The sequence below is a fragment of the Misgurnus anguillicaudatus genome, chromosome 7, assembly GCF_027580225.2.
Source record: "Misgurnus anguillicaudatus chromosome 7, ASM2758022v2, whole genome shotgun sequence".
Taxonomy (NCBI): Eukaryota; Metazoa; Chordata; class Actinopteri; order Cypriniformes; family Cobitidae; genus Misgurnus; species Misgurnus anguillicaudatus.
Window position 1 is genome coordinate 34,228,888 of NC_073343.2, and position 23,880 is coordinate 34,252,767.

Consider the following 23,880-nt stretch of genomic DNA (forward strand, 5'->3'; position numbering starts at 1 on the left):
CTCAGGACTTTCTCCTCAGCCGTGTGCTTTCTTCTCATCCGCAGATACACATCATTGACTTTGATGATGAGAATAACATGATTAATAAGAATGTGCTCCTGCACGATGCTGGTGAGATATGGCACATCAACGCCAGCCCTGCAGATAAGGGAGTGCTGACCACGTGCTACAATAAGAGTGAGTTTATCTCTTTCTTTTACAACATGTACTGTGTTTCAAAACCAATACAAAGACAACATCATCAGGTATACAGTCTGAAATGAAAAAAATTATTGTAGTATATCAATCATGATCATTTTTGAGCATGTGGCCCAAAACTGCTGCTGACAAATGCAATCTAAAGAGGTGGATCAGATACACGACAAATGCTCACAGCTGATTCAAGAAGCTTTGCTTACTTAGTTTTATTCCAATATACATCTAAGATTATAGGTCACACTTTATAAAATACAGTACACCTTACACGTTGTAATATATTGCTCTTACACCAGGTTACACAAACAGCTGGCAATGAAATATACAGCACATTCTAGCACTTTCCTTGAGGATATTTTAAAACTTACACAAACATGAAGGGACAATTGAAATTGAAAAATTTAATTAAATCCCATGTTTATATGACTGACGCCTGCGGCTCGTCTGGTCAGTGACAGTTCAGATAGCAGCGAGTGAAAACTGGTACTTTTTTCATGTCTCATTCTATCTTCATTACGACAAGGCAAATGTGCAAGATGTCATATTGGAGTTCAAAAGAGAAATGTAATTACCGTGACATTCAAGCTAATGGAGTAGCTGGACGGCTCAGAGTCTGCCCCCACCATCAGCCAGTCTCCTTCTGCAGCACTGATCTGAGAACAGCTCTTATCCTGACACCACCACTAGACCAGTGGCAGACATTTACACAGCTTTTCCACATCAGTGTGAAATCTACAGAGTCAAAGCTTTATTAATGTGTGTTACACTGTACATTAGGGTTTCTGTCCAAATGCTGGATAAACATTGTGTTGACGTGATGGACCTACAGAGGATTTGTGACATGATTGTGATAGAAACAGCCATGCTGAAAGAAATGTGTGCAATTACAACAATATCAAAACAATGATAATTAGAGGGGAAATGTGATTTATTGTTATGAGACTAATGCTAATATAGAAAATACAATGTTTTTGTCCCATAATAATATTATGCAATAATGCTCCATAATAGAATTATGCAATAGAGCAAATATATAAACATCTTTTTGTCCCATAATAGAATTATGCAATAATGCAAATATATATAAAGTTCTGGCTGATTACTCGCATACAAAATAAAAGTGATTTTTTTTTGCATAAGATATGAGTGTGTGCTGTATCTCCTGAACTCCAAACTGAATGTCAGAATGGGAAAGAAAGGTGATTTAAGCAATTTTGAGCGTGGCATGGTTGTTGGTGCCAGACGGGCCGGTCTGAGTATTTCACAATCTGCTTAGTTACGGGGATTTTCACGCACAACAATTTCTAGGGTTTACAAAGAATGGCGTGAAAAGAGAAAAACATCCAGTATCCGGCAGTGCTGTGGGCGAAAATGTCTTGTTGATGCTTGAGGTCAGAGGAGACTGGGCCGACTGATTCAAGCTGATAGAAGAGCAACTTTGACTGAAATAAACACTCGTTACAACCGAGGTATGCAGCAAAGCATTTGTGAAGCCACAACACGCACAACCTTGAGGCGGATGGGCTACAACAGCAGAAGACACCACCGGGTACCACTCATCTCCACTACAAATAGGAAAAAGAGGCTACAATTTGCACGAGCTCACCAAAATTGGACTGTTGAAGACTGGAAAAATGTTGCCTGGTCTGATGAGTCTCGAGTTCTGTTGAGACATTCAGATGGTAGAGTCAGAATTTATTGTAAACTGAATGAGAACATGGATCTATCATGCCTTGTTACCACTGTGCAGGCTGGTGGTGGTGGTGTAATGGTGTGGGGATGTTTTCTTGGCACACTTTAGGCCCCTTAGTGCCAATTGGGCATCGTTTAAATGCCACATATATATATATATATATATATATTTATACAACAGTTCTTTCTGGTTCTCGAATCTGATTGGCTAAGACCTGTGCGATATTGTGCTGATATCGGCACTGTAACCGCTTCACCTTTCGTATCATTCCGCCACCTAGTGAATGGAGGTCCTAAGCAGGCTCATCTCTGAATGGAAAAACACAGACGCGCTGTTTGAATCACTCTCCGTGTATCTCATTAGTTTACTAGCTCTTAAATCAGTCTGTGAATCCCCAATCAGAAGTTATTCCGTCAAAGATCAGCGCTCTTGGATGTTACGTTACAGTTAATGGGAGAAATGTCTTGTCACATCGTGTGGATTATTAACACTTGGAAAGAGGAATATAAACACTCGTTTTTTTTTCTGGAGCTATATTTCTTATCAGAACGCGAAAACACCGTGAAACTGCAGGTAAGCACCGCACCTTTTAAATGTGGACCTTGATCATTTACTTTATCGTGACCTGACTATTAAAACATGTTATGAGATATGGCCACTGGTATATTTATAAGCAGCATGCAAAAACATATCTCTGACACTTATAAAACACAGTTTTATATAGTACTGACCAGAACAAAGTTTAATAATAATAATCGAGTGCTCGTATCACGTTAAGAATAAATGAGAAAGCAATAGTAACGTTATACAAGTAGTTTTATTAACTTTTACCTCGCGCCAAAACAATAACAACACAAAAGACACTAAATATGAATTAAAAAACAAGTAATAGTTTGATAATGACACCAAATACTGCTGATTTGATCTCATTTTGACGATCATAAACAAACAAGGCCAACATGAGAGCCAGGGTATTTCTTTCAGAAATGTAGCCCAGAGAGGGCGGTGGTCAGCGGGGCGAGTGAACACTGATGTCCGCTCATGCTTTGGTTCTCATTCGTACCGAATCTCACTAAGCAAACGTTCAAACAGGCGCTATCTTTACTAATCGACTGCAGATTTAAATATAATACATATACATTCTCGACTGAACTAATCTTAAAACTACACTTTGTGACCAAGAAACGGTAATATAAAGTAACGGCTTTTCCGTCCATTGAGTTGTTATGAGCTTCAAAGCAGCCGAAAGTTTTACCTGTCATTCTGGCCGCCCTCAAATCCGTGGCGGAAGAAGTAGTTCTCTAACAAAGAGGCTTTTAAAATAACTCCGTTGTTGTTTTCTAGTTTTCGTTTTTCAAACGTGTGCCTTCGAACTGTTGTATAAAAGCAATATCGCTCTCGGAGTCGTGTGATATAGCTCTATATCATCACGGCTGTGATTGCCTCCGGCACTCGGCCTGCGGCCTCGTGCCTCTGGCCTAATCACAGCCGTGATGATATAGAGCTATATCACACTCCTACTCGAGCGATATTGCTTAAATATATGTTTAAACATATTTTTGTCCCATAATAAAATTATGCCATAATTCCCCACAATAAAATGATCCAATAATGCTAATATATATACAGTATATATATACATTTTTCGTCCCATTATAGAATTATGCCTTTTCAATTTTAAAGTGTAATATGAAACAATCATTTCTCATTGCCAGTGCCATTAGTGAATCTCATTTAAACATATGGCCTGTAGAGGCAGTTTACTCACGGAGTAAAGCTGTACTCTCCTGCAATGTTCATATGGCGCCGTATTTTAAAACAATACACATGCATTACTCAATAATGTATGCACATCTTATATATGGTATCAAATTGATTGTTTGATAACATAGATGATATCTAAATGTACCTCCCAACACACTTGGTCTTTGTTTGATGTTGGTTCTTCCAAATGAGCTGAATCTGTGGTTCAGTTGAGCTCCAGCTGTTTCATTTATATTTTTAAGCATGTTTTGTGTGTGTGTATGTGACTCTGTGTTGTGTGTGTTGTGTCGGGCAGCGTCTGAGAGCCGGGTTCTCACATGTGCAGCGGTGTGGAGGATGCCCCTGGAATGGGAATCAGGCAGCCACGAGTCCCCCGATGATTCATCAAACAACCCGCAGACCTTGGAGCTTCTCTGTCACCTTGACAACACGGCCCATGGCAGCGTGGCCTGGTATGCTGCACGCTATCGATTTATCCCTGCAGCGTTCCCATCCTTCCATCTCTCTCTCCTGACTTTTATTTCCATGGCTGTCTTGCTTTGTCTCTGTCTCTTGCAGCCTTTACCTCTCTCCAATCTGTTGTTCTGTTACAGAAATTTGTTACAGAAATCCATTCTGTATTTCAGCACCCGTCTGTTTGCTTTTATTTTTCACCTTTCATGGCACGCTTTATTTCATGCACCATAATTCACAACACGGATTATAAAAAATGTGTGTTTTGAAGCTTTGGTTAAATGGCCCACATCTATCCTCTTAAAGTTTTGCTCTGTTTCAAAATCCTTATTGCACTAGTAGACAAGACTTAAATATTAAAGGTGCAGTGTGTAGATTTTAGCGGCATTTAGCTGTAAGATTATGAATTGCAATCAAAGGCTCAGTCCACCGTTCACCGAAACACATAGAGAAGCTACGGTAGCCCCACAGGACAAAAAATGTTGTCGTCTAAGATAAAATACAGAAGTGACAAAACGCGCTCTGTAAAGCAGTTTATCAGTTTAGGGCTACTACATGGCAGCACAAAATGGCGACTTCCATGGAGGGGGACCCGGGGCGTATTGAGGTAAAAACGGCTCATTCTAAGGTAATAAACACATAACGGTTTATTATGTAATGTCTTTATACACCATTGATAATATATAATATTGTATTTCTGTCAGTAGATCCTTCTAGATGTTACACACTGCACCTTTAAGTTCAAAAATTACTATATGTTATGATTTACTTACTCTCCTGTTGGTCTGAATGGTTACAAGACACATGGAGACCCAGTGACCTTTGACACCATTGACATGTGATTTGTGTTGAGGCGAGTGTAAATCTCAGATCTCCGATCAGATCATGCTAATGCTAACAAAACGTCTCGGTTACGTATGTAACCCTCGTTCCCTGAAGGAAGGGAACGGAGACGTCACGTCGTGACCGACGAATTGGGAACCGCTTCGCGGGTGACCTATCTACTTCGAGAACTATCAAAAACGCCAATGAACTTGGCATGCAGGTATTTGCATAATGCCGGCGCCGCCCCGCCAGGTGCGTATATAAGGCGCAGGTGCATAATACCAAATCAGCTATATTATTGCTGAGAAGCCGAGCAACAGTGCCCGGCCTGAACAGCAATGGAACAGCAAACTGTGGCGACGGGACGTGACGTCTCCGTTCCCTTCCTTCAGGGAACGAGGGTTACATACGTAACCGAGACGTTCCCTTTCAGTCGGTCACTACGACGTCACGTAGAGTTCTGGAAACCAACTCCTGGTTGTCCAATACGGTGCCACCAACAGCACGCTCTCCTCGTCCTCCCGGATTTTGCATAAGGTTTGCGCAATGAGGCTCACCGGAGGGAACGCGTATTTGCGCATGTTTCGCGGCCAGCTGTGTGCCAATGCATCCACGCCGAGCGAGTCGTCGGCTAGTGAATAGAACAGGCGACAATGGGTCGTCTCTGGGGAAGCAAACAGATCTATCTGCGCTTTGCCGAAACGTCTCCAAATTTGCTGAACCGCAATGGGGTGGAGTCGCCATTCGCCGGGACGCGCAGCCCGAGAGAGCGCATCCGCCTCTACATTGAGCGTGCCCGGGATGTAAATGGCACGAAGAGACCTCAAATTCTTCTGACTCCATGTGAGGAGGTGACGGGCGAGATGCGACAGGTGACGCGAGCGTAAACCGCCTTGACGATTGATGTACGCCACGGTCGCAGTGTTGTCTGTTCGAACTAATACATCTTTGCCCCGTAACTCGTTGCTGAAACGGATGAGCGCAAGATATACAGCCCACATTTCCCGGCAGTTTATGTGCCAATGCAGCTGGGGTGTCGTCCAGACCCCCGAAGCCGCAAGCCCATCGTACGTGGCCCCCCACCCCGTGTCTGACGCATCTGTGCATACTATCGCGTGCCTGGAGACCTGTCTCAGAGGCACACCGGCTCGGAGAAACGCACGGTCTGACCACGGAGTGAAAGTGCGACGACACGCAGGTGTAATGATAACACGGTGAATGCCGCGCAGCCACGCTCTCCTCGGGACTCGATCGTGAAGCCAATGCTGAAGCGGTCGCATATGAAGCAGTCCGAGCGGAGTTACAGCTGCGGCTGCTGCCATATGCCCCAAAAGCTTCTGAAACTGTTTCAGCGGGACCGCGCTCTTGCTCTTGAATGTATCCAGGCAAGTCAGAATTGACTGTACACGCGCCTCTGTTAGACGAGCTGTCAAATCGATCGAGTCCAGTTCCATACCGAGAAAAGAGATTCTCTGCACGGGGCAAAGCTTGCTCTTTTCCCAGTTGACCCGAAGACCCAAACGAGCGAGGTGTTTTAAAGTTAAATCTCTGTGATCGCACAGCGTCTGACGTGTTTGAGCTATTATTAGCCAATCGTCCAGATACGCGAGAATGCGCACACCTCTCTCTCTCAGGGGTTTTAAAGCCCCCTCCACTACTTTGGTGAATACACGGGGCGACAGAGAGAGCCCGAATGGGAGGACTTTGTACTGGTATGCTCGCCCCTCGAACGCAAAGCGGAGAAACGGCCTGTGTCGGGGGAGAATAGATACGTGAAAGTACGCGTCCTTCAGGTCGATAGATGCGAACCAATCGTTTGGACGAATGCATGGAAATATGCGTTTGGGCGTCAGCATTTTGAACGGCATTCTGTGAAGTGCACGGTTCAGCGAACGCAGGTCCAAGATCGGTCGCAAGCCGCCGCTTTTCTTGGGTACAATAAAGTAAGGGCTGTAAAACCCCGACCTCATCTCGGCTGGAGGGACCGGCTGGATCGCGTCTTTCGCCAATAAGACAGCGATCTCCGCACGGAGGACGTGCGCATCGGCAGCTCTTACCGTAGTGAAACGAACGCCGGAGAATTTGGGGGGACGCCGGGCAAATTGGATCGCATAGCCGAGACGAATCGTGCGTAAAAGCCAACGCGACGGGCTGGGAAGCTGTTCCCACGCCCCCAGATACCGTGCGAGAGGGACTAAAGGCACGATCGGTGTACCCGCGGCGGGCGCAACGGAGGTGATCGCCGGTGTGTGCGTAACGGCCGCACCGACAGCAGTGTTGTGTGTGATAACACTCACCTGAGTCCGTTGCTGGGTGGGCGAGTAAGGGAGGCTCTGCTGAAGACACCTCACACCACTCGATGCACCCTCTGGCGAAGGAGGAGGGAGACGATGGGTTATGAGCCCGTAGCTGTCTCTTACCGGCTGAGAGCGCGGTGGGGTTATGAGCCCGTGCGTCGCTCTCGTTCTCCTCTGATGAGTCGGAGAACGAGGGGGGGTTATGAGCCCTCTCGTATCTCCGGAGCTCATCTGAAGACCTAGAGATGGAAGTGGAATTCGCTCTTTTTGTGGATTTGTGGGTGCCGACTGAAAAGTCGGCGGAACAGAAAAATGAAACAAAAGATTCCCCAACCGGCCCTCCTCCGGTGGGGGGAGTGGTGCCTTCACCATCTCCCGAAGAGCGATCCCCTCCATCTCTAGGTCGCCCGTCTCAGGGCCGCTTTGATCTTCTTTTACCACCCTTTGCAGCGGGCTGAGCGGGCGGGGTGGGCTGCTGACGACCGGTTCCTCGCTTCTTAGAAGAGCCCCGGGGAGGAACGGAGGCGGCCGCCGCAGGACGCCCTCGGCGAGGAGCAGGCTGAGGCGCCGACGTGGATGGGGCAGGCGCAGGACGCTTCCGACGTGGCATGATCTGAGCGATGGCCTCAGTCTGCTTCTTGGCCGCGGAGAATTGCTGGGCAAACTCCTCGACCGTCTCGCCGAACAGGCCGGTCTGGGAAACCGGAGCATTCAGGAGCCGGGTTTTATCAGCGTCCTTCATGTCCGCCAGACACAGCCAGAGATGGCGTTCCTGGACTACCAGGGTAGACATCGCACGCCCGACGGCGCGTGCGGTGACCTTGGTCGCACGAAGCGCCAGATCTGTAGCCGCACGTAGTTCAGAGAACTCCGCCGAGTCGTGACCTCCCGCGTGCAGATCCCTCAGAGCCTTAGCCTGATGAACCTGCAGCAATGCCATGGCATGCAGGGCAGAGGCTGCCTCCCCACAAGCCTTGTAAGCAGCACCGGACAGCGCCAAAGACTGCTTACAGGCCCGTGAGGGGAGAGTAGGCTGGTCCCGCCAGGAGGAAGCGACACCGGCCGGACACAACTGCATCGCGACCGGGCGCTCCACTGACGGGATACCAGTGTACCCCTTGGCATCTCCACCCTCGAGAGAGGTGAGAGGTGAAGGCTGATACGGCCGGTTCCGGGCGGAAAACGGGGTTTTCCACGACCGCGTCAGCTCTTCATGCACCTCGGGGAAGAAAGGCACCGGGGGCGAGGACTGAGAAGCCCTGGCACCCCCGAAGAACCAATCATCGAGGCGGGACGGTTCAGGTGGGGGAGGTTTAGTCCACTCCAAGCCGACCGCCTCCGCCGCCCGAGCGAGCATGGCTGCCATCTCAGGGTCGAACGCAGAAGCCGCAACCTGGCCCGAAGGCGGGAGCGGATCCGGATCGACGTCTGAGGCTGACAACCCCCCCCTCCGACGTTACGGTGGACATCGCGTCAGGTGGAGGCTCGACAGAGCGCGAGGACACCGTAGAACACGGGCCGCTCATCTCCATCGGGACCTCCGCTGGCAACGGATCAGGGCGCTGGGAGCTACTGGACGAACCAGCAGACCGACCCAGCACCGTTATACGGAGGTCATCCTTCGCCAATCTGGTAGCTGCGCCCTTAGCAGCACCAGACTGGGAAGGCGGGGGCCGTTGCCGGAGGAACGACACCCGTCTCCGCAAATCCGCTATAGTCATGCCCTCGCAGACGGGGCATGAACTATCACGCAACGCTGCCTCTGCGTGCTGGAGCCCCAGACACGAGAGACAACGCTTGTGGCCATCCTGGGGGGCGATGAACACACCGCATCCAGAAACGGAGCACGGACGGATATCCATCTTTAAAAAGACGACCCCGACCGTGACACGAATGAGTGGCTGTCTTTAACAAGACACAAAGCTCAAACGTGCTGCTCTTTTAGGGAAATCACTCTTTTGTGCGAGCTGGTGAAACACACAGGGAGAGGCAAACGCACTCACTCGAACTCAAGTCCTAAATTAAAGAGACAGAGAGAGAGAGAAAGGGTGGAAAAAACACTGCGAGCCTCCGCTGAGGTGTCGTTGCCCAACCAACTTCAGCAAGCTGAGATATTTTCTTCCCACACAGAACAGGATCTACGAAGATCAGTTAACAGCTTCTCGAGAGCAGATGTCTGCCGGCTTCGAAGCAATAAAGCTGATTTGGTATTATGCACCTGCGCCTTATATACGCACCTGGCGGGGCGGCGCCGGCATTATGCAAATACCTGCATGCCAAGTTCATTGGCGTTTTTGATAGTTCTCGAAGTAGATAGGTCACCCGCGAAGCGGTTCCCAATTCGTCGGTCACGACGTGACGTCGTAGTGACCGACTGAAAGGGAACAACATTTTATATATCAATTATTTTGTTCTGTCCTAAAGCTTTATTCTAAACATAATAGATTGAGGTCTCTTTTGCTTTCATCTCTCTGATAGCAAACATTGAAAACACAACTGGGACCATCAGCAGCAGATATCAAACAAATACACAATAAAACTTAATAAAAACTCATCACCATGAACCCTGAATAACTTGCATGTAAATTATGAACATTTATTAGTTGTGGCATCTACGTGAATGGTTTGTTGGTTTTATGTGTTTAAGCATGCGTGTGTTCTTCTGAAGAGGATTGAAGTGCTTGTATGGCATAATTGCTTTTCTAAGAGAGAGAGTGAAAGCAAAACAGAGGCAGATCTGAGAAATAGCTGTATAATGAAAAACACTGAAGTGTCTACTGATGGTGTTTGAGAAATATGCATACAGGTTGATGTTGTTTATGGCTGCTATCTTGAAACATTTAGTAATTTATGCAGCATTTCTTGTCTTTATGGTGGAGTACTCCGGGTGGAGTTTAATACAGGCCTAACTTCAAGTGTTATGAGATCTTCATAAACAAGATGCATATATGTGGGCCTGTGTCTGCCCCTTTTTAGGTTTTATAGGACCGGTGTGTCTTAACTTGACTTAAAAAGTGCATATACCATGTAAGCAACTATGATGTAAGCAACCGGTACAGTTAACTCGTCAATGGCGGGGAAAGAGTTAACAGTGAATGTTCATACACATCAACCAAGAGCTGACATGAAATCAACATCACCGAAGTATTGTGTTGATGTTTGTAAGAGAAAAATAAGCTTGTTTAGCTTCCCAATTGACCCAGCATTATGGAAACAATGGATATAGTTTGTTTATCCAGTGTAGCAGCGGAGTTGTGCGTGTGTCTTTGTTTAATGCTGGATTTTGTTGAAATGGGGCGCTAAGTAAAACTGCAAATCCTTGGAAGTTTGTGAATCTGGTGGAAAAAATTCAAAGCCCTGGGAAAAATGTTTTGTAAAATATACATAAATAGATACAGGTCATTGAAAGTGCTTGAATCTATTTTATGCAAGAAGTTTTTTGGGAAAAAATCCATATTATTCCTTGTGTAGTGTAGAATAATATCATTAAAATTCTAGACTTTTTAAGCACACGTGCTAAACTGTTTGTTTTAAATGCTTATATATTCCGTATGTGAATATTGATTCATACCAAAATGTTTTTTTTGCATAGTTGTGTTTGAAACATGAAAACGTCTCGGGTTATGTATGTGACTGTTGTTCCCTGAGAAGGGAACGAGACGCTGCGTCTCTCTTGTCATACTTCCTGCGTCCCTGTAACGCTGTTTTTGGCAATATTTCAGATAGCGATATACTTCCTGGCTCCAACGCTGTCTTTGTTGTTAAGCCTCACCATTGGTTGAATTTGATATACACATTTAGATGCACCTGGACACGTCCCCAAAGTGTCACTGCAGTGACGCAGCGCAAGTTTCCTCGAAAGGGAACTGTAACAATGTATCTTTAAAGGTAACTCAATGTAACCTTGCTCTCACTTGAAGTTTGGGAACCACTGATGTAAACGACACAAACACATAGTGAATCATAAGTTATCCAGAGATTGTGAGATAATGTTGTGTGTGTGTGTGTGTGTGTGTGTGTGTTGCTTGCTCGTGACTCGCTTTTCCCACATTACGCCTCGAGGGGTCGGGTTTTCTGGAAATGATCATTAGAGCTGATCTGTCTCTAAATCTGATAAAACTAAAGATATGATCATATCTTTTCGGATATATAAAGGATGTAATACTATTCTATAGGTACCCAAGATTAACATGAGATAAGCAGAAACAGCGTGTGTTATGGGAGCTTTAACATGTTAAGGCCTTAAAAGACAAATTAAACCGTGAGAGTATTGCAAAAAAAGTTTTATATAAGTGTTGCATCAAGCTGTTTTAAAGATGAAATATTCGATTTCTATGGTACCAAACAATCTGTCGTCTTGATCCTCATTCCCTTACCCCTCTGTTGTTGTAAATCTAGTTCTTTCACAAACTCATGTCAGTGATTAAGACAAAAAATTATGCAATGTTTGAAAAGTAACTTTACAACTTGCATCAATCAATGCCACAGGATTTTATTTATTGAAACCGTAGTGATAAGTTTCAAGGCTGCTTACTGAGCAGTGTATATTTTTTGCAACACAAGTATCAAGGAAGATTTGGACTTTATGTTGAGATGTGTTGAAGTTCAAAATATTTTTCCAAAGTTACCCTGTCATCTATTGGAAAAGCACACACTGCTGTTTTGAAAACACCCCAATTTAGAATCATCATGAAAAGTTCATACAAAAAATCATTGAAAAAAACATTGTTGTCACCTTTTGCATTTAACGTTTTTTGGTATCTCAGAAAATGCTTTTAAAATTATGGTTTCATTTTGAAACCTAGCGGACGCCTCTTAATCAATGGCAATGGAGCACTTTATGGCCAATGGAGCGTTTGTGAGATTTGTTCATGCCGTGCTGAGCGTGAAGTGATGGCAGCGTGAGACGTCCTAATGGCTGTGTGATGGGTTATCAGAGCCACCGCTGCTAGATCAATCGAAACTCAAGAAGAAACCAAAGCCAACTGTGTTATATAGGTCAGTCGATACTTTCAGTAATGATGGAGTAATCTCTGAGCTGTTCTGAGGCCAGTCGATGCTCACACACCTCATCTATTGTTGACATTTTCTACACATGGGACGCCTCTCCCCGACATCTTTTCTCTGCATCATTTAGTCTTTATTTAGGGCGCACTCATATTAGGCACGGTTGCCTTGAACTGTGCCCGAGCGCGTTTGTCCCCAATACCCCACAGGCTTACATTCACACCGTTCTTATATCGATCCGTGCCCGAGCATGCTTTCGTCATTAGCATGCGATTGTTTTGAAGAAAACAGGAAGTAAATCCCTTTCAACGAACGTGTGAACAAACGCACATATTTTGGGAAATCATTGGCAGTGTGAATAAACCAAATTAAAATGATCCCTTAACAATCCCAGACACATTTTCCGTAATTTGTGTGTGAAAAGGTATTAAGTAACTTTGCAACTACATGTCAACTTATTTACTAAACCTAACCCTACCGCTAATAGTCTACTAATAAACTAATGACAGTTAAGCCTGGTGTAGTTTGTTTTTCACATGTACGTGAGCATACACGCATGATCAATCGATCAGCCTTTCAAAGCATAGTTTATTTGACTCATACGCATACATAGACGTTCGACAAATGCTTTGCATTGGGACAAATTGCTTACATACTACATACTTGTACGTGCATGTGTGACCCTCGCATACGCTTAAAAACGGGACTATACTTCAGGCTTCAAAGTTACTTATAGCTAGTTGAATGTCTAAAGTGAACAAACAAAAAAGTGTAAGAATGCCGTGATATTTTTGTGAATTACATATGCTGAGGTGTTTCTTCTGTTGTGGTGATTTTACAGACCGTTGAGCACCTCGGGGGTCATTAAAAATAATCCCATTTTAGTAATTTATATCCGTAGTAAACGCTCCAGTCTCCCTCCCAACAGATAACCGAGTTTGATGACTTTTAGAATATGACATTTTAACTTTCCTTTGCATGTCGTTTCCATTGACATGCTTGTCTGGGTAGTTAGTTTATAATAGTCGTATGGTTTATTGCACTTGTTTATTATTAGATCATAGATTTCATTCAAACATTGTATTGTATTGTAGATAAATAGCTGTGATCTGCTGCTGTGGTGGTGATCTCCTCTCGTGTGTTTCTTGCAGTGCATTATGGGAGCCCATGGGTGATGGCAAGCGTGTGATCTCTCTGGCTGAAAACCACGTGCTGCTATGGGATCTTCAGGAGAGCTCCACCAAGGCCACGGTGAGGTTCATTATTTTTTAATTGACACGTTGTACAGCCGATCTGAGAGGCAGCGGCTACTGGAGGTTTGTTATGTTATTCTCAGACTTATTACTTTAAGAACTGTGCTACTGAAGAAGACACAATGAGACATAGTAAGAGACAAGAGTTTATACCAAAAAATATTGTCATTATTTACTTTTACAGTACACTTATTCAGGCAAAAAAGTTTTTGAAACATTAGGTGACACATTTCACTATTGACGATTCACCTAAATCTAAAACATGAATGTGGTCTGGTCAACATGGTAAAGACAGGGCTTAAACTTAGTTCCAAACTTAAAATGTTGCTGTCTTAACTCTTTCCCCGCCAGCATTTTTTTTTTAAATCGCAAGCCAGTACCAACATTTTTTAGGATTTTTACAAAAGTTTAATGCTTTCCATAAAATGTTTTTCTTTAAATCTATAAACATACAATAATGTTTCATCCTATCTTCTTTTTTTTTCTTTTTATCACCTCTCAAATATGGTTAGGTTTCTTGAAAAATACCAAAATAATAATAGCATTTGTTTTGAAGGACTTTTGTTAGAGATCAGATTCAGAGTGATGATCAAAACATACACAGAGTTTGAACTGTTTGCCCTAAGGGAATACTTCCGGGTTTTATAAGTTGGGTAAACGCGCCATATGGTGGATAATAGCGGAAATACGGATTGCCGGAATAACTCGTCATTGGCAGGGAAGTGTTTTCTCTTAATTGATGAGTTATCTCGTCAATGGTGGGAAAAGAGGTAAATACAAAAACAGCTTGCACTCACATATCTTAAAATTTATCAGTGCTATAGACCCCTTCACGGTTCACGTCACAGGCGGTTCTCACTGCGCATGTCGGGGTCAGAAAAGTCATTACATTGAGTTGCGTATTATTCGGTATCGTTAAAAATGCCTGCTTACGTCGTGGGCTGTGAAAATCGCACCAGGTCTTCCGTTTAAGGAATAGTCTACTCATTTTCAATATTAAACTATGTTATTACCTTAACTAAGAATTGTTGATACATCCCTCTATCATCTGTGTGCGTGCACGTAAGCGCTGGAGCGCGCTGCGACTCTTCGATAGCATTTAGCTTAGCCCCATTCATTCAATGGTACCATTTAGAGATAAAGTTAGAAGTGACCAAACACATCAACGTTTTTCCTATTTAAGACGAGTAGTTATACGAGCAAGTTTGGTGGTACAAAATAAAACGTAGCGCTTTTCTAAGCGGATTTAAAAGAGGAACTATATTTTATGGCGTAATAGCACTTTTGGGAGTACTTCGACTCGGCGCAGTAACACCCTCCCTCTCCCATTATGAGAGGGAAAAGGGGAGCAGACTTTTCAAATTTTCATGATATTTCCCTTTTAAATGTCTTATTATAACTCTTAAGTCCTGCCTTAGGAGCGGGAGGTGAATGACATACCTTTTAAAATAGCAACCGTGAAACAAGCTGCTGTACGGGTCTGGTAGACAGCGGAGACAGAGAAATGGCTTCTGGAAGTGTGAAATAAGCGTTTGTGAAAACATATCACGACTGTTCCATCGAAAATAAGAGCTGAGGAGAAATTGCCTCGCTTTTTAAACACACCGGGCAAGTGTAGAAAGCTGCTAGCGTATTAGCTAGCAAATAAAGACATTAATAATAATATTAATAAATGTATTACAATCTCCATTCGTTTACATCCAGCTGTACATACATACCTCCTGTAAGGTGTGATGATTTTAAATCTTGTAGTGTGAACATGTTTAAGATTTGAGAAGAAAAAATGTTAAGATTCTCCTTATGTGTGTGCTGCTGCAACCAGAATTTATAATCGTCTAGGATTTTTTTTAAATCTTGTAGTTTGACTTTAGCTTGCTTTTGTTTGTTTGTGTCATCTGCTGGCCTGACAATCGCAACATTTGGCTCTGTACTTTAATAATCATCCGCAGTCTTTATTAATTAATGCCTTTCAGACCAGGACTCACACACTCCCATGTCACAGGCCTTTACGAATGTAACCTTGACTCGACATTTGACGATCCGCCATGTGCTAAAACACTCAACGGTGGCTGGAGAAAAGACCCGTGGTCGACATCACGCCGAGGTGCTCCTTGAGCTCCCAATAATGTCGGTTTTGCATGCAGAGTGAAAGGAGGTTATCGAGTGGCAAGGCCTGCTGAGTGCAGCACGCCCATTAAAATGAGAGAGCGAAAGAGAGAGAGAGAGAGAGAGAGAGAGAGAGAGAGAGAGAGCGAGAGCGAGTGGAAGGATGTTGGGGAAGCTCAGGGCACTGCCAGAATTCAGCGGTGTTGTGAGGAATGCTAATCTGCTTTATGCAAATCTTTCCTCGTGCTGCCTCCATCCTCACAACACACACTCATCAACCTCCTCTCTCATCCTTTCTGTTCTTCAGAAGAGCTTCGGATGATGTGTTTATCATGTGCTGGCTTTCTCCGCCTGCCAGCGTTTTCTTCACTAAATCCAGAAAACAGAGCAGGAAACCTGTGATGGGGTGGCATCATCTAGTCAATTAGTTTGCTTGAATGTCTTCAGTCACACATGTTCTTTATGTATCGACAGCACGAAGAATTCTTTCAATGCAAACTTTATTGCAATGTGTGATATTGCTTTTGCTTAGAAAACTGTTATGTCCAAATACTGTATATGAAATGATGTGAAAGGGAACGCAGTGTACCCAAAGATATCCAATTAAGAAAGCAAAAAAGCAAGTGGGAGATATCAATGCGACATTAATTTGGAGATACGTTGAGTTTTGTATCTCTTGACCTTCTCTCCACTGACACAAGTGCCATTATTGCAACATTTGGCTTACAGAAACAAGACAACTAAAGTTTTAACACAAATTTCGCAGGGGTATATTTGTAGAAATGAAAGCAAAAAATACATTGCATGGGTCAAAAATCATTAGTATATTATGCAGAGATCATGTTCCATTAAGATATTTTGTACATTTTCTACCGTAAGTATATCAAAACTTCTACAAACTTCCCTTTGATACACATTCCTTTGGGGATTTCCCATTCAAGTTTGGTTTATGTGTTTGTTAAAGCTTACATTTACAACTTTCCCTATTTTGTGAACAAGGTCATTACGGCCGTAAGCCAGTAGAGAGCACTAAAACAAACCTTTTCATTAAAATGAGTTGCTGCATACGGACGTCATTTGACTTTTTGTTTAAGATTTTTTGGAACTGTCAAGTTCCAGATTTTCAAATAGTCGTACTTCGGCCAAATATTGTCCTATCCTAACAAACCATATATCAATGAAAAGGTTTTTATTTAGCTTTCGGATGATATATAAATTTTAATTTCAATAAGTGTTCCCTTACGGCTGACTTTGTGGTCCTGTGTCCCAAATGTCACGGATAACATTGATTCAGTTACTGCTTGTCCACTAATGAAAAGTCATTCAAGTCTTAATCCAAGGTCATTGTTGGCCATGGAAACATAGGCGCCAGATTTACTAAACAGGGCAAATTAGCGTGAGAGTGTAATAAAAAAAAAATCCTTTTTTCTACAAATGTACAAATTTCTGCGTGTGATTTACTGACAAGGTGCATGTTAAAAATACAAGTGCAAAAATATAATTTCCATAATAATCTATGAAATCCATTTTTAAGACATGCAGCGTATGGTTCAATTTACGGTTAAGGGGTCAATCCTTAAAGTCAACATAGGGGTGGGCGATACGAACAAAATTTAATTTCACGATATGATTAATTTTATATCATGATAACAATATGTATGAGAGTTTTTAATCTTTTAATAAAGTTTTTATGTTATTAATAATGCTGAACTTATACATGCATAAAAAAAGAATATAAAAACAAAATTCAAGCTCACTGAAGATAAAGAGTCAGTGATGAAAGAATGATAATAAATAATAATGTATATTATATATATTATGAAATGCAGAAAGTGATTTAGTCAAGAGCAGTGAGAGCTTTTCACAAAAACATGGGTGACAGACAGAAGCAAAATTAGGTAAAAAGTCAGAATCCAACTTACTGTTAACATGCATTTTGTCTTTTAGCTGTTTACTTTCTCTTAAGACCTAAATGGTCGTGTTTATACTTGCAAAGGTATTTTTGATGCTAATGTGTATTTAAAGCAAATAAATTGGCAAAAATGCTCACAAGCTTAATGAGCAGCGGATGCGCGACTAGCGCGCTCCTCTCACACAAAAAAAGCTCACGCATTTAGCACAGTTTTTTTGTGTTACAATAGCTAACAAATCATTTTCATAAGTACGTGTACAATACAAACGTTAAGTTTTCTTGACCATGCACACAGCAAAATGACATGGGCGCATAACCTCGATAGAGACAATAGTCCAAAAAAAAATCGCCCACCCCTAAGTCAACATGAACTCAGAATCGACCCCCTTACTTTGTTCATGCATGTAATAAATTTGCTCCGCCTCTAAAATTACTTTATTGTTTGGATAATGTCACCAATCCCCTTTTCATATCCCATCTCTTTAAACCCTCTGTAGATCCAATTTTAACAATTCCCCTTGGATAAATTAAATCCCTGGAGGAAGTAAACTGTTGCCTAAAATCTGTGTGTTTGTTGTACTCCAAGAAAAGAGATTTGAGACAAAAACTCATGTCATTGTAAACTTTGGGATTTGTACCTTTGCATATTGTTAACATTTACTAACACACACCAAAAGAAATCGTAAATCGGATAATAGGTGGTCTTTAAATGACGTCTCATCTGACTCTAAACTCTTATGGGTGAATGTGACTGAAAGAGATAAAGACATTCAGTTTAAACTGATTTATATGACGTCTCAAGCAGTGCCCGGTAGTCAGGTAAGATATTAAAAGCATGCCTTGTCAGTGACGGTTCATTTTACTTAAAATCCCAAGACCAAGTAAAAATCTCAGTGTACAGTCGACTGAAACAAGACATACTTTGTGGGTTTCAGTTGAAAAGCAGACGGACAGATGATCAGAAGATGACCTTCTAACATAACTACTTTCACCTCTGTGTGTTATATGAACACAATAAACATCTGCATTGCACGTCATCTGCTTTTATACACTTCCATTAGACGGAAATACCATCGCCATGCACATCTAACTACTATTATACTTTAGACAATGTCTCACAATCTTAAAGAGTACTGAAGACAAGCAGCAAGGTTATTATGAGAGCCTAAGAGCATTTTTTCATTGAATATCCGGTATTAACAGTGCACAATTCTTCAACAAAAGCCCATTTCCTTTACTCGCATCAATATGAATATTTGAAGTCTTCGGCCCATATGCACTGATTTGTAATATCAGAGGTTGTGAGTGGGTTTGCCGTTGAATATTCAGACGTATGTCTATCGATTCTCCTCCCACAGATCTCCAGCAGCACCACCTTGGAGGGCAAAGGGCAGCTGAAGTTCACCGCAGGCAGGTGGAGCCCACATCACAACTGCACCCAGCTGGCCACAGCCAATGACACGGCCATTCGAGGCTGGGATCTACGCAGCATGAGGTACAAATTTTAAATGTATCCTGAGACGCTCATTTTACTGGGAAAGCAAGACCTGATCTCCAAACGGGTCCAGTCTAGCATAAGGTCGCTAAGTTGCCAACAGTGCCAAAAACTAGAGGTCTTCACGGGACCACTTAGATCCGAAAACCCGAGGTCTGACCCAAGACCCGAGCAGGTTCGGGTCTAAAGTTTCACGTGTGTCTCGGACACGGGTCGGGTATAATTTTTGCGGTCTCAGGTAATTTAAAATGAATGTGTTTTTGTTGAACGGACCCGAGAAGACCCAAGCTATCTCGCGTGTGTGCATCAAGCACTTTTTCAACCCCTCCTCTATTTGCAAAGAGCGCTTGCAACATTGTGAGGATAATTTTTATTGAGCCGGACCTGTCAATCAATTTTAAATGCACACTGTGACTGTAGTGGTTACCTTATTGTTGTCTTCAGATAACAAATGAAAATAATAAGAGCAGCGGCCAAATTGGTTGCGAGACCACCAGGGTTTCTGTCTGTCTGACTGGTGCGTGCGGGACTGCTGACTGCACACACGTCGGTGCCGTTTACTTTCAGATGCAGTCGAGTTTAAAAAAGCGCCACTGGGTCAGGTCGGACTCGGGTATAATTTCGGATTTTTCTCGGGTCAAATTTATCGAGTTTGGGTCATTTCGGGTCAGGTACATTTCTTTGGACTCGAGAAGACCTCTACCACAGACACCCCATCCAATGATTAACATAAAATTTGCATACAAGCTGCCTTTGAAAATAAAAATGAAACCATGAAATAAAAGAAAACATAAAATTAATTAGTCCTTCCAGAAAAAAGTTTTATTGTGATTGTTGCGGGCAAAAATCCATGATCTTGCGGCACATTTTCTTTAAAAATGCGATGGAATATGTGGGACATTTATGCAATTTTATGCAATGAAATTGCGGGAACTTGCCAAAATTGCGGGAACTTGCAAAAATTGCAGGAACTTTTTTTTCAGCTTTTGCAGCTTTTCATTGATGTTCATGTCGCGTAATTACGTCACTTCCTACCATTCCCATGACAACAGGGGACATGGCTGCGCTTGTGTGAAGTAAATACAACATTTTTCAACTTTCTGCTAAGATATGACTTTTTGCTACGAAAATGGGGATTATGATATCATGCAAGCCCCGCATATTTTGTGAGAAATGTATGCGGCAAAAGTATGGCGTATTTAAAAAAATGCGTCCCCCTTCATAAATATGCAGACTTTGGCTGATTATGCATTGCATCTGGGAGGGACTGATTAATTAGATTTTTGTTACTATAATTGCGTGAGTGTTAATAAAACCTTTAAAAAAATGTATTTGCAGTTTCTTTCATGTTTGCTTTTTCATTTTAATATTGGCACTCTTGCCTGGAGATTGTTTTGAAAATGCAATGTCAAATTATTCATTGCATTTTATTTTTAAATTTGACAAGAAATATACATTTATCACCTGAAATAATTTCATTTAGTTTTCAATTTTGGCACATATTTTTGGCACATCATAGTTTTCTATAATGAAATGGTGAATCATTTTCATTTTAATTTTTATCATTAATTATTTTAAATTGGCGAAAAATGAACCTTTCGTGCATGTGAGCTCTGCATGAGGAATAATAATCACGGCCCTATTGATCCCTAGATAATCCCGCATCAGATCTGATGAGATGCGAATGATGAGAGAAGGGAAAAAAAGACCAGATGATGGTGATGATGATGATGATGATTTAGATGCACAGAACAGAGATTGTGTTGAGCTACAGTACATGCATACTGATGGTGAAAGATTCAAACTGATATAGAGAACTAGATTATAATAACAGGATAGAAAAAAGGTTAAGACGATAAAAAAGCTTATATGGTGATGTATGTTTATAACCAGTGCTTCTGTTTTTAAAGGGGACATATGATGAAAGTCTGAATTATTCCATGTTTAAGTGCTATATTGGGTCCCCAGTGCTATTAACCTAGAAAATGTAATAAAGATCAACCCAGTAACTTAGTTTTGGTAAACCATTCTCTGCATGCATGTGAAAAAATAGCTCATTGAAATTTGGCTCCCCTTGTGATGTCAGAAGGGGATCTTTTTATAATAATACCGCCCCTTAATCTGCACTTTCCAACAACTGCACTGCCATTCAGTGCAGAGATCAGGTCATTTGCATTTTAAAGGACACACCCACAAACGGCACATTTTTGCCCACACCTACAAAGTGTCAATTTTAACATGTTATAATAAAAAAACTATATGATATTTTGAGCTAAAAATTCACGTGCATACTCTGGGGAAACCAAAGATTTATTTGACATCTTAAAAAAGTCTTGTGAAATGTCCCTTTTAAAGACTCCATCACTTCCTTACCCCAGTGGAAAAATATAAGTAGGCCAATTACACACCATTAGTTTTTTTTGTCATCTGAATGTTAGCTAACAAACATTTTGTTCTAAATGCAAAAAGGTTATTTGAAATAGTTCCTGTCCTTTATATATTTCTGTTATGTTATAACCATCCTCTCATGATAAATTTCATGACAAGAGAAAACTGAAAACCATATTTCTATCTGTTATACAGTTTATAGTGGTGTATGTATTAAACCTTTCATTTGATCCGTATGTCTGTGTTTAACTTTGATAGAGAGCTCTGCTGTAGACAGAATAGTGTATGTGATCGATTGAGGTCATATTAGTACTATAATGATATAAACCAAATGTTTTATAGCGCTGATATATCTGTGACTCATCCAGGTCTCAATGTTCTCTATTCTTCATCAAAAGTTTCTTCATAAATGCTTGTTTTCAGAATAATAGTACGTAAGCTTAAATCTACATGAACCATCATTCACAGACCCTTACATATTGCATTATAAGATGCATTATATAGATAAAAAAAGTTTACAAAGTGCCGCCACAGCCACATCATTTCTCCTGACCTTTCAAAACATGTGCATGCCATCTAATAACTCTAGCATATAGATTCTGTCATTTCCTATATAGTCCTAATTGAAATCCACATGCTTTAAAACCGTCTTCTGGGCTGAAGCAGACACAAGGCCGCTCCATTCAGCCTCGCTGTTGCCATGGAAACAAAGGTCCGGCTTCGCTGGCGCTCCCAGCCTCCATTTATCAGCCGTCTGTGGCTCGCTGCAGTGCGGAACAGCGGTTCATAATGACTTCTGCGGCCAGGAAAGGGATGTTGGGAAGGGGATGCAGATTGCTTCATGCTGTGTCCTCGGGCGTATGGATCAACACTAATCTGTTACATTTTTTTGTGCATGGCGTGTGCCTGCCCAGGCTTTGCCTGATCGGATCCCAATTTCATATTTACGAGCATGAAGGACTTAGGAGCGGTGCGGTTAACCTCATTTCTTGCTCCATTTCTTCGGCTGGGCTGGAGCACCTTGTTTTTTAATCAGGAGGAGGGAAAGTCTACCAGAAGTCTCTGGTCCTCTGTTTGAGGAGACTGGCGTGTGGCCGTAAATGTACGCCTAAAAAATTTCTTTTGTTCCCCATTTGATACCTGCAGGCAATAAGATAATGTGATAAGGGCTGCAACAACTACTTTATTAATAATATAATACATCAAATAATGCATTTTATTATTGATAAAGTGTGTGGAACCGAAAAATATTGACCATTGATGTGAATTTATGTCTACTGTATGCAAAAAAAAATTCGTTAACAATTCGTTTTGCAAGGCAAAAAAGTTGTCTCAAGTCGTTCAAACATCTTATACGAAACATTTTTAATGAAGTCATAAAGTTTTAGTTTTATAATGCTGGTTTGCCACTTTTGGTGCTTCAACAGTGTGCATGTGCTGTCCACTGTTTGAGACCTGTTTTTCCTTACGCATATCATTTAAACTTTGTACAAACAGTAAATTTCCAGAAACTTTTCATGGGAACTTAATCTGGGGAATTTGGAAAAATTCCAAATTGGAAAATTCATATAATTTTTTGGGAATTTATGGTAATTATAAAAAAAAAATTGCCAATTTTTTGTGCAGGATTCAAAAAAATATCTGTGCATGTTATGGAAGAATGGGGTGTGGCCTCATTGGCTCTTCAGTAAAAGTTTGCGTGTGATTAAGAAATGTGCAGAAATTCTAGTAGAAATTCTATTGAAACTGCAGTAAATCTTGTTGGTTTAAACTAAATTATACGGCAAGAATTTTTAACATTTATTGCTGGGTACTCACAAAAAGATAATCCGCCGCCCCGATCGCGAAATCAGAAATCCTGATGTGTGGGGGAAACCCTGAGGATAAACGCGCGCACGCTGTTGAGATTATCACGTGAAACGAAACAATATCCAATCAGAAAGAGAGATGATGGAAGACAGAAGCAGTCAAGGCGCAGTACAAATTGTTGTTGATGCAATGTGAACTTGTACAGACCATGTTCCCGCTGTCTCCACAACGTCACCCAAACCATTTTCTTTTTCCCTTGAATTTTCGGTGAAAATCATTTCAAACACTATCATAGAAATTTGAAGAGTTTGGTTCCAAAACGCAATAAATCCATTTTGACAAATTTTGGTAAAAACGTGTTTTCTATACCAAGAAAGTAACAAAATGAAAATAACTATTTTCTGTTACAAACTTTCACATAGCATCTTTAGGTTATATAAACATAAAAAAATCAAATCCATAAGTTGATTTTCAAAGATTTATTATAAAAACGGATTATTTTTTCCACAAAATGCAATAAATCCATGACAAGTTTTTATTCAAAATGTTATAAATCTATTGAATCAATAGCCTATATAAATGTGCATTCATCTTTGCCATGTTATATTCATTTAGTTGACTAGTTGTACACACTAATTAAAAATATAAACATTAATGTCATTAATCAAAACACTTACTTTGTC

The 23,880-nt window shown here is 41.8% G+C and overlaps 1 protein-coding gene across 1 annotated transcript in view; it reads left to right on the forward strand.

Moving 5' to 3' along the window:
* The window catches only part of eipr1 (EARP complex and GARP complex interacting protein 1), a 36,660-nt gene that overhangs the window by 2,962 nt on the left and 9,818 nt on the right, over positions 1–23,880 (forward strand). Inside the window, exons 3-6 of the mRNA XM_055171451.2 lie at positions 45–177; positions 3,948–4,104; positions 13,386–13,485; positions 18,864–19,000. Of these exons, the coding sequence (XP_055027426.2) occupies positions 45–177; positions 3,948–4,104; positions 13,386–13,485; positions 18,864–19,000 (527 nt within the window). The remainder of the gene's footprint in view (positions 1–44; positions 178–3,947; positions 4,105–13,385; positions 13,486–18,863; positions 19,001–23,880) is intronic.